This window comes from Salvia hispanica, chromosome 3, assembly GCF_029641045.1.
Source record: "Salvia hispanica isolate PSC_SH4W2 chromosome 3, Shi_PSC_v1, whole genome shotgun sequence".
NCBI classification, from domain to species: domain Eukaryota; kingdom Viridiplantae; phylum Streptophyta; class Magnoliopsida; order Lamiales; family Lamiaceae; genus Salvia; species Salvia hispanica.
In genome coordinates this window covers 23,448,329-23,460,501 of record NC_142694.1, presented here as the reverse complement: position 1 = coordinate 23,460,501, position 12,173 = coordinate 23,448,329, and the positions used below count along the sequence as shown (strand labels likewise).

The following is a 12,173-nucleotide window of genomic DNA, read 5'->3' as shown; positions in this document are numbered from 1 at the left end:
AGGGGTATATTAGTCGAGATATATTAGTCAAGATATAAATTATACTTATGACAAAAAAACAATCGGGTATTATGGCATGTATGTTTTTAAATCACTACCCTAATTATTAGGGATGTCAATTGGGCTAACCTGCTCGGGTTTGGGCCAATCCACTTGGGTTGTCGGGCTATTTAGATGCGGGTTTTTCGGGCTATAAATTTTCGGCCTTAACCCTAAATCTTCGGGTTTCGAGCTAACCCACGGGCTATTCGGGTCAATAGTAATCTTATATGTTACTTTCTATCCAATCCAATATTCTAAATTATTAAAAAGCAGACTGTTGCAAATAGTAAAGTATTATCAAAGTAATCAAGAGAAAGAAAATAATAGCAATTGAAATTTGAAACAAAATAGATAAATATATCGTTAATTAATAGCACGCATTAATCTGACTACAATTAACTAGAAATCATGCATTCCATATAACCCTAACTTTTAATTTGAGAGAGAAGACTAATTACCATATATTCTTCATATCAATGTTGCACTAGTATTTAATATTGATATTACCAAATATACTTCATATAAGTATATAATCCAAAATTTTAATTATATTTTTATATTAAATGTTCAACCCGTGGGCTAACCCGCAACCCACTCGGGCCAGCCCGCATAACCCGTTGATAAACGGGTTAGCCCGTGTAGCCCGCTTCTGAATATGGGTTGCGATTTTTCGGCCCTAACCCTATGATTTTACTGGATAATTCGGGTCGACCCGTGGGCTTCGGGCTAGATTGACATCCCTACTAATTATATTTAATAAATAACTACATAAATTTACTTCATTTCTAATTTTTATTTCCTTTGGATCTATTTTACGTAAAGATACGTGTTGCAAATTTTTTTTTTTTTTTTCTTTTTTAATCATGTGTCCATCTAAATGTGAACTGCAATATTCGATTATAATTTCTTAAATCCCAACTATAAATTCAACAAATTCCCATAAAAGGTTATTTCAACAAACAATATACATATACATTTTTGCACACGATTTAATGCGCAAAGCGACAAATCTCATAAACACCGTCCAAAGTTCTATTCTTAGCTGTAGAATGATATCCTGACGCAATGTATTATATGGAATTAATTCCAAAAGTATAAGAAAGTAAAAATGCATGACATATCTTTGAAAAAGAGTTAATTGACATTAATGAATGAAACTCTGAGTTATTTGTAATTAATGCATGAAGGGAACTCAAAACTTTTTAAAATATAGTCATAATCTCATTGTGTATTAGTAGTATTTTAAATTTGGTATTGAAAAGGGAAAGGGTAGATTTTGTTCTATTGTTGAATCGTTTTCTTAAAATTTTCATTTTTCACTATTTAGGTAGTTATCGTTTCATACCTATTGTATCACTTTTTGGAATTAAATGTCTTGCAAATTTTTGTTATGCAATCGAAATGTTGATGTGAAAGGCGAAATAACATGTTAATTACTCAAAATTACACGTCAATTACCTGATCGGCATTTAATTTCAGTGTCCACGTCGATATTTTAATAGCCAATTTTTTTTTTAGAATATTTTATTCTACAAAATGAAACGATGGGTATTAAATAGTAATTATCTAAACGGCGGACATTTTCGAGAAAACGACACAAACAATAAGACAAAATCGACTCTATTTCCATTTGAAAATCTTGAGTTGGAACACCATATTTCAACGTTATAGATAAATGTTATATTTATTAGCATTCTTAAGGAATCGTTTTAATTTGTTACAAATTAAACACAACTTCGATCACCATAAAGTTGTCGTGACACGTTTCGCCAAAGTTAACATCCATAAATAACGGTCCAACTTCAATATAACTTGTCGTGACACGTTTCGCCAAAGTTAACATCCACAAGCAACGATTCAACTTCTATATAACTTGTCGTGACGCGTTTGACCAAAGTTAACATCGCGAAATAACGTAAATAATATAATTATGAAATATAAAAACAATATTGTTGATAGAAAGTTAAGATCCTATCTCAAACAATAGGATAATTTCACCGACATCAAGGATAATGGCATGTAAATGAAAATGACATTGAATGCAACTGACCTATTCGTAATGAATGATTCTTTTTATTATCAAAAAAAGGAAAATTTAACAAACTGGCACACGCGTATATAAACGATTGACTTTTCTTCAAAAAAAAAACACACACACAACTTGATAAGTGAGTGAATTGCTCGAATTGTTTCGTCGGAAATGGCAATAGTTGACGATCACCGCCACAAGAAGTGGGGGATTTTCCGGTTGTGGCAAAGTCAGTCACACCAAAACGGCGTCGTTAGCCGCTCGTTCATTGCGAAATTGCTCTTCCCTGGACGGCGGAAGCTCAGTCTCGATCCTTCCAACAAACTCTACTTCCCATGTTAGTTGCTTCATTTCTCGATTATTCGTAACTAAATTTTGATTTTAATTTTACTGATTACGCTGTGATTGCGTTTTTAAGATGAGCCGGGAAAGCAGGGCCGAAGCGCTGTGCGGATCAAGAATTCCAGCAACTCTCACGTTGCCTTCAAGGTCTGATGTGAACTTACTTCGATACTCACCTATTTTATTTGAAATTATTGACCTTTATGTTGGGAAGTGAAATAAAAATAAATATAAATATATCGTACATCGAACTGACACTACTGTATAAGTCGATTAGACCACTCCTCCTATCACTAATTCGTTTTAGGATCATTTTGCACATCGTTCATTCACATTTATTTGCCTTTGGCCTGTAAATTCAATATCTATGTGTGGCAATAGTGAAATAAAAGTTTGTTTTTTTGTGTCAATAGTTTCAAACTACTGCACCGAAGAGTAGTTATATGCGACCACCTGGAGGTATCCTTGCTCCTGGACAAAGCCTAATAGCTACTGGTAACTATGGTCATTTATTTTAATTGAAAATAAAAGAAACAAAATCATGATTTTAATTGATATATTTATTGACAGTATTCAAGTTTATGGAGCTTCCTCAAAACAATGAGAAGCGCAAGGCTAAGTTCAAAATTATCAGTCTTAAGGTGAAACAAGGAACTGATTATGCGCCTGAACTGGTAAGTGTTGTGAACTACTAATATCGGATATCGAATCTTAGATATTTTTATGAGCAGTTTGAGATTTTGATGCAGTTTGATGAGCAAAGGGATGAAGTGGTGGTTGAGCGCGTGCTGCAGGTTGTTTACCTAGATCCAGAGCGCCCTAATCCGGTAAGTTTTTAATCAACGATCGATCACCTTCTTTCACAGTTAGACCATGATGACACTGTGTGATTTTAGGCACTGGAAAAGCTGGAGCGCCAACTGGCTGAGGCCGATGCTGCAATAGAAACCCGCAAAAAGCCCCGAGCAAATGCAGGTCCGAAGATGATAGGCGAAGGTCATGTTATAGAAGAATGGGTGAGTTTTTCCTTTTTAACTTTCATAAAAAACACATCCAAATCATATGTTGATGTTGATGTTGATGTTGATATTGATTTTGATCTCACAGAGAGAACGAAGGGAAAAATATCTCGCTAGGCAGCGGGTTCAGGCAGTAGATTCAGCGTGATTTTGGTTGTTTTCATTTGATTTCTGATCGAACTTCTTTGGATGGTCCACGACTGGGAAAGTTATTAGTTATTACTGCTTCTGTAGTGTACGGTTAAATTGAAATCAAATATATGTAGTAATAAATAGTTTTTCTTCGTATTCTCTATTTGTTATCACGCATATATATTTGGGAGGAAAATTGTTTGTTAAATTTTTTATTAAAATTTATAACTTTCAAATTATGTCAATCAAAATACAATTTTTACTTGCAAACCCCGATCTAGCTTCCATGCAACATGACACTGCAAAATTCAGATAATGAAACCTTAAAATGTAGATGTCAACAATGCAAATTAGGGGGTGGGGAGTTCTAAAGCCTGTCCTATCGATTCTGTCAAAAAGATAATGTTCTTTGCAAAATGAAACATATTTTTTAAGAGGATTATATATCAATTAGAACAATTAACTTAAAAATGTAAATTTTACAAATTTTTCTTACAGATATAATCACAAACTTAAAATAGAGGGAACGGAATAAAAAGATTGTGAGTAAAAGTTTCATAAACCCAAACTTTAATGAACAGAACTGAAGATCCTATAAGAATGCTACTGTCATTTGTCATTTGTCATTTGTCATCCGTCAAATCTAAAATTCAGCGGGCAAGATATAATGTCAATTTGTCATTTGTCCAATTTTTGGGGGCTGAAATTTAGTTTACTACTATAATTTAAAATTAGTTCAATTCAATAAACTTTTTAAGTAATTATTCCTCCATTCCATGGAAATGAGTCATTCAGAATTAGCATATGATTTAATATGTGTTGGTAAATAAGAGACAAGAAGAAGAAAAAAATAATTGAAATTGTATAATTTATCATAAATGAATATGGATTATTTCTATAAGACGGACGAAAATAAATATATGGTATATGGGATGGAAGGAGTTTCAATTTTTTTGAAATAATGATGATTTAAAATAATAATTATAACATCTATATAAGAATAATATTTTCATTATCACACCAAACCTTAAAATAACCATAACTAATTATACAAAATTAATAAATTTAATTTACGACAAAATATGATACTATATGCCAAATGATTATATACAACGTGATAGGGGAGCACTATGTGCCACCATAGATAGATAACACCATACCACCAATATGTCCGTTAGATCTCATTTATGGACGTCTAGGACTAAATTTCGTGAACAGAACACGGATTGCAGTCTAATGTATTAGATATTGCTGGCGTGGTAAACTGCAATATTATTGTGGTAAGACCGCAATAGTCAATGAATAACACTGCAATATGGTAATATAAAAATTAAAGATTTCCTATTTTACCCCTCCGTGTTTTTAATTGATTCAGCAAAATTAAAATTTGCTGCCACATGGCAACTTGACAAACATACGATTTTCAGATCCAATAACCTAAAATGGTGGTATGATGTCATAGTAAAGAGTTTTGTCATTTTAATACCTCCCATATAACTAATTTAAATTACATATTTGGGCTATCTTCATCCATAACTATAATTCAATCAACAATATTCATTTATCTATTATTTATAAATTTATACTCATATATTTAATCCTTTTTATTCAATTACTATTTATCGTCCTAAAAATAAATAAGCCCCACATCAAATAATAGTAGTAGTAAAATTAAAATGAGAAGGGTGAAACCGCTTCTTTTTCGACAGAAAGCATGGCTGCCCGCCACTAGACGTTTAGCCTTCCTCTATGCAACTCCGTTCGATCTACCAATTGCAATATTAAATTACAATTTTAATTTTAAAAATATTATATATTCAAACCGTCAATTACTTGCCTTTTTCTTCATTGAACAGTGAATTATTACTATTTGTTTGTGTCTTTTTAATAGCAAGGCCGAAAGAAGCTACGAGTGCCCCGCCCCCGCCTAGGAGAAACAAGCTATACACACCCTTTGCAAATCCAATAAATCAATCCACAGGTATTTATTTGGAAATAATCAACTCAATTCTCTCTTTATAATGTTATAATTACATTTTTCACATCTACTCCTTTTAACTTTAGCATAGGGTTTTGATCTATGTAAAACTCATTCTTAATACAAAAATGCAGAATCAAGCACACGAAGGTCATTTTTAGGTTATCGTAAGCTTATTTTTACATCAATATAGTAAGGATGACATAAAATGATCTTAACATGACCTCAAACCCGAATTTTATAATATGACCTAAAACTGCTTTATAATGACCCTCTGTGTTTTTATTTAATTATTGACTATTATATTGTCAAATCTCATGGTCAGAATTTGGTTTTAATTTTTTGTATTAAGATCAATTTTTGTGTTGATCATTTTCCACATATAAAAACACATTTTTTTGTGTAGAATGAGAAAAAAGATACAAACTTTAAAAAATATATATACAAACTAGTGTCCATCATTAATGAAGTACTCCATCAAAATAGTGTGTTAAATTGATGTTGAACAAAGTAAAGATAAATGTTGGCAATGAAAAGATCATAAACGCGAAGGAGGTGAATGAAATTCGGCCACGATTCGTTCGAGCAGTCCATGACGGGTATAACTGAATTTCAACTTGTTAGTGCAAGAATAATGTTAAAAGGGATTTGGTCTTAAGAATCATAAATTTTTGGTAAATTTTGATGTTTCCTATGAACTTTAAAAGTTGTCTTAAAAATCACAAATTTTTGAAATTGTGCCAATATCCCCAGTCGAACATGTATATAAATTTTCCGGCATAGACACATCTTATATGGAAAGTTGAGACATATATGTGGCAATGATTGGTTTTAACCCAAACGACGTCGTTTCAAAGACTATTTCATGCAATTTCGAAACCCAAAAAAAAGGAGATTAGAAAAAAGATTTTAACCTAATTCAGTCACAATTTTCGTGACCACTTTCACCGGTGGACTTAAATTTTAGTTGTTCACAGATCTGAAGTCATGTCGTCTTCCCAATCAAGTCCTTTTCAATTTTGACTAGTTTTTTCCACCCAAAGGTTCATGGTCGAGTACGAAGAACATCACGTGGAGAAGACGCAAGCAATCTACGATTCTTTTGATAATATAGTACTCCCTCCGTTCCATAGTAATGGAAGCGAAACTTTTCGGCACGGAGATTAAGAAAAATTGTATTAGGTGAGTAAGTAAAGGGAGAATAAAGTGGAAAATGAAAAAGGTAAAGAGATGAAAAGAGAAAAAAGTAAGAGAGAGTAAAGTAGGTGTGGAAAAATGTGTTGACTTTTACTAAAAAGGGAAATGACTTTATTACTATGGAACGTACCAAAATGGTAAAATGACTCTATTACTATGGAACGGAGGGAGTATGTAACTAAAAACCATAGGAAAAACTCATGATTTAGGGATTAAATTTTCTTAAGCATGAATTAATGTGCATTATTCTTGTATACAATTGATTGTCTAAAAATTTGATTGATTGTTCCATCCTCAGTCAAATAGATTCATATTATGATTTATTTATTAACTATGCACGACTTCCATTGTGAAGGAGCACCAAACCCCAGCACTATATATGTGTCATGTTATTGTTAAACTTGCTCTTTGTTGGCCATATACGATAAAAGGTGTTGTGCCCTTCATAAACTCAAGCCAGAGTTCTACATTCATTGATTGTGGCCCGATGAAGAAACATGTCCCGTATCTACCCAAGTGGCCCGATGAAGAAACCTGTCCCGTATCTACCCAAATGTATGACGAAAAACGTTTTAATGAAAAATCTGTTAGGAAGGTATGTCTATGTCTAAATTAGTAAGTAAATGTTTTATAGAAATATTTTTAATACAAAATTAAAATGTTTTTAGATGTTTAAACTCTACGAAGAAAGGATCTTAACTCTTAAGAATGTTTCCAAACTTGAAAGCTCTAAAGAATTCTAAATCTATGGACATTTTAAGAAAGAATACATGAAGCACAGTGTTATAGGTTGTTTTGATGAGCCTATGTACATGTATTATACCCTAGCTTCAAGGGAGACAATGCATAAAAGTAAGGCGCGAGAAATCGACGATCATCACGTGGAGAAGGCGCGAGCAATCGACGATTCTTTGGAGAATTAAATCTGTAGCTCTAAACTGTAGAAATCATGTTTAGGATTTACTTTCTATGAGCATGAATTATTTGCATTCTATCATGCAATTATCTGTTTAACATGTGAATTGATTAATCGCATAATCGGTCAAATAAATCCGTGTCTGATTTATATTTTGTACAAGTCTTCCATTGTGCAAGGGGCACCAAACCCCAACAAATAGCTCTTTCTTTTCATCATGTAGAAGCACCACACCTAAGATATCATGCTAAAATAAATGGAAGAAATAGTAAAACATCACAACATTTGCCTCGTTTGAAACGCCATGCTTGGGATAAGAAAAGTTTGGAGCTTTACCATTTAATGAGAAAGAGAAACAACAGGCTACTGCCTTTTTACCCAAACTCAGTAGCAGTAACAACTTAACATTTCTAAATTCTTTAATCATGTATGGACACCAAACCAAAGAAATCCTTACATGCTCGTAAGATTTTAGCCAATCTACTGCCGATTTCTTTGAAGAACATCTATAATCTGCCTAACGCTAAAACTACGGAACAAGAACAGACTCTGCCCAAGAACTCAAGGTTTAATAGACCAAGCTTTAAAGGATAAGAAAGAGATAGATGACTTAGCTTAGTGCGTAAGGCTGTCCGGCGGAAGCCGAGTGATGACGGAGCCCCGGAGATCACTGCGGGACAGCGACGAACCGGCGGTGGCACTAGTTTGAGAAGCGGACCGAGCAGCGACGGTGACCACAGAAAGGCGCCGGCGCTGGACGGAGGAAACTCGCGTGCCTCGTGGTGTAGCGGCTGTCATCGGAGATGCCGGAAGGAGATGGAAGAAGGAGGAAGAAGAAACGAACTCCGGCGGTGCAGAGGAGGCACCGACCGGAGTAGTGACCGGCGACGGCGAGAAGGGCGGTGTTGCTGCGCCACCGAGAGGAGCCGAGAAAGAGAGAGATGATTTAGGGATTTAATCTTCCAATTTGGGGAATTTTGTGAGTTAGAAAATTAGAGAAGAGACGATGGAGGTGAGTGATGCACTTTTTATTAGCACTAAATAAACCTACAAGTATACAGAGTATATATAGTATAGCTAAAGGTTAGTACCGGATATCGAACACGGGGAAGACGAACACAAAAAGTGTCTATCCTCTACTAAGACTCAAATACTATCTGGAAAACAAGTGGGTTTTGAAAACTTTTGGAAAACTAAAAACAATAGAACGCATAGACCAACTAAAAGCGAATAAAACACGGAGAAAGACGATAGAGATAAGGGAATCCCAGGGATGTGTGTTCACAGTTATGGTTATACAAAATTCCAACTACAATACCCTAGCACAGTTTTTACTTTGATAGAACGAGTCATCTAGCTTATGCTCATGCGATACAAACGTTGATTACAAGATTAGGGTTGTCAATCCTAACATGTAACTCCAAAAAGCTCCTAAGACCCTTGAAAAGTCCTCACTCTCAATTAACAGTGCCGTTTTAAGGGAAGCTAACTGTAGCGTCTATTAAGTGGATCTAACTCGCTAGAACTCTGTCACAGTTATGAAGCAAGTTATATGTACACAATTGTGTCACTCAATCATGCAGCATCAAAATTACTTAGGGAAGAAATAAAGTAAAAACAAAACGGATATTAAATAGAAAAAGGAATTTGTATAACCAAAGTCTTTGCTAACACATCCCTAGAATCCTATGAGTTTAGTTACACATAAATGAATAAGCTAAAAACATAGATTGAAGGGAAGACAATTTGAACATAAAACTAAAGCAAATAAAACCTGTAGGTTGAATCCTTGTCGTTCTTGATATTCTTGAAATCCTTCTCCAACTCATTGCACCAATGAAGTACTCTAGGTCTTTGATCTCTATGAAGTAGTTTGCAAGTAGAAGTTTTCTCTTTTTGATGAAGCTTGAGGTCTTATTTTTAGAGGGAAAGCCATTCCTTGTTGTAGACGGAAAAGATCTCCAAAATATGGTAAATCTGGGCGCAAATCTAGGGCTTCTCCAATTCGCCGCCTTTCTCCGGTGGACCGCCGCGTTAGAGTCCAGAGAGTCTGTTCCCTCAGCAGCAGATCGCCGCACGTCTTCCGGCGGTCGCCGGACGAGACTTCTCTTCCAAGCACATTTTTCCGAGGCGGACCACTGCATTGATCTGCCCGCCGGGCGCCGGCGGTCGCCGCATGCATCCGCGGCAGTCGCCGGTCGCCGTCTGACTCCAAATTTCCAAACTTGGCGTTTTGGCTCCCTTTTTCGGCTCAATTATGCATATTTGTCACAAAACACGTCAAAATATCAAAATAGACAAAATATGCAAATAATGGACGTGTAGAGTGACTTTGACATTAAAAACGGACCAAATAATGACCTTAAAACAGTGCAAAATCCGAGCGTATCAGTGAGCAGTATAGTAGTTGGGCCCGATTTATATTTTTACTGGGCCTCTTTAATTAAAAGGTATGGGCTAAGGACTTTAATAAAGAAGTGGACAGATATTTGTAATGATCTAATTAATATGCGAGATTCTAGAATTTTTCCTAATGAAAGAATAAAAGGAATTTAATAGGAGGCATGCATTCTAATGAGAGTTTGTCTCTAATTAGTATGTTGCTATGTTATGTTATTCACAAAGGACTATCTCCGCGAGTTAAGATCAGAGCGAGAAATTCAAGTTAAGGAATTTAAGCGAATGAGGTGGGCTTTCAGTTTACTATAAAATTTTTATGAGAGTATTATTGTGGGCTTTCTTTTTAATGTATAGTATTTACAATAAGTATATTGTGGGCTTTCCAGTTCGTAGTTTTTATGAAAAGTATTTTGCGAGCTTTCTATTGTGATAATATGTGGGCTTTCTTGTTAAAGTTACAGTTTTTACGAAAAGTATTTTACGAGCTTTCTATTGTGATATGATATTACCTGAGCCTTATATGATATACTTTCAGTTATTTATGTTCCCAGTATGTTTTGCACTATGAATGCAGTTCAGTTATTTACGTTCCCAGTACGAATGCTTTCAGTACGTTTTGTTTTGCCAAGTTTTGTTTTGAACTTTGCCTATCTGTTTGTTTATCAAGGGCGACGTCCCTACTAGACCATTTCAGTTTAAAGAAATTCCGATTTGTAAGTGGGGTAAGCCCATACATACCCAGTTCACACAGTTTCAGATATGGCATTAGTTCCAGGAAAATAGACTACAGTCAAAGATTTTACTTAGAAAATGCTTTTAGTGTCCTCGGGCCTTTCAAGATAAAACCCCGAGCTCACTCAGTAGTGGCTTGACAAAACCAGTTACTTTTCAGTAAAATATATTTCCGCACGTGTCCACTGAGTACACCAAGTACTCAGCCCTGCATTTGTTTTAAAAATGTGCAGGTTGAGCAGTGATGACGGCGGGTGGTGTTGAGCATAGACGATGAAGATCCTTCGATAGAATAGTACTTGGATGGTCATGTCTCCATACACGTATAGATGCCCATGGTTCGTAAACCGGCGGTTCTGGTTCGGAACTGCCGGTTCCGGTTTCGCGAAATGTGGAACCTGAACCGAACCGTGAGGCTTTTTTACGGTTCCGGTTCCGGTTCCAAAACCGGCGGTTCCGGTTCCGGTTCCGAACCGCCGGTTTTCGTACGGTTCTCACGGTTCCGGTTCGGTTTTGGCGGTTCCAACGGTTTTTTTTTTTTTTTTTTTTTTTGCTTATATAATTTGGAATTTTGGATTTATACAATAAATTGGAACAAGGCAATGGATAATTTAAATTGAAATAAGACGAATAAGGTGAAAATCATATCAATTTTATTGAATTTGAATTGTAACTTGTAACGGACAACAATACATTACAATAATACAATTGTCAATACATTACAATAATACAACAATGTGATATAATTTACAAGTGTCGTCGGAACATAAATAAAAAAAAAACCATGAAATGGGAGGGAAAAGGAAAAAATTGAAAAGGGCTTGAGCTCAACTTAAACTTTCAAAGTTAAACTTTTCAAATTTAAGTTGAGTTGCCTACGTATCCACAATTTTATTGAGGAATCAAAGCCCACGTAGTTCTCTTACCTTGCTTACCTTTTTGGCCGGACGTGCTCGCCGTTCACCGCCCCCCGTCATTGATATTGTTGAGCGCCTTCGCTTCCGACCTCGTCATCGGTGGAAAACTCTTCACCATCACTCTCTACACGAAAGTCGAAATCTGGCTCTTGTGCTCTCATGTCCGCCTTTGCACAATCATCAAGTAACACAGTGGCTACCATGTTTTTGGCGGAGAGATTGCTCCTTTTCTCGTCTAGGACACAACCGCCGACACTAAAAGCTTGCTCCACGGCGACGGTGGAAGCGGGAACGGCGAAAATCTCCTTAGCCATTATCGAAAGTATCGGAAACTCTTTGTCATGTGTTCCCCACCAATCAAGGACGTCAATTTATTGAGTAGGGGGACCTGCATTTTGAAAAATAGAGCGCGATTCCAAATATATATCTAACTCACTAGTAGCTCTAGTCCTATTGGTTGTAGCACCGT

The 12,173-nt window shown here is 35.5% G+C and overlaps 1 protein-coding gene across 1 annotated transcript; it reads left to right on the top strand.

Annotated features, from left to right (window-relative positions):
* Positions 1-2,177: 2,177 nt before the first annotated feature.
* On the top strand, positions 2,178-3,720 carry LOC125215805 (vesicle-associated protein 4-1-like). The gene is made up of 7 exons (XM_048117360.2): positions 2,178-2,408; positions 2,490-2,560; positions 2,827-2,908; positions 2,984-3,087; positions 3,163-3,240; positions 3,310-3,429; positions 3,521-3,720. Exons 1-7 carry the CDS (start codon positions 2,243-2,245, stop codon positions 3,578-3,580), a joined length of 681 nt encoding a protein of 226 aa, XP_047973317.1. The 5' UTR covers positions 2,178-2,242; the 3' UTR covers positions 3,581-3,720.
* The last annotated feature ends 8,453 nt before the right edge of the window (positions 3,721-12,173 follow it).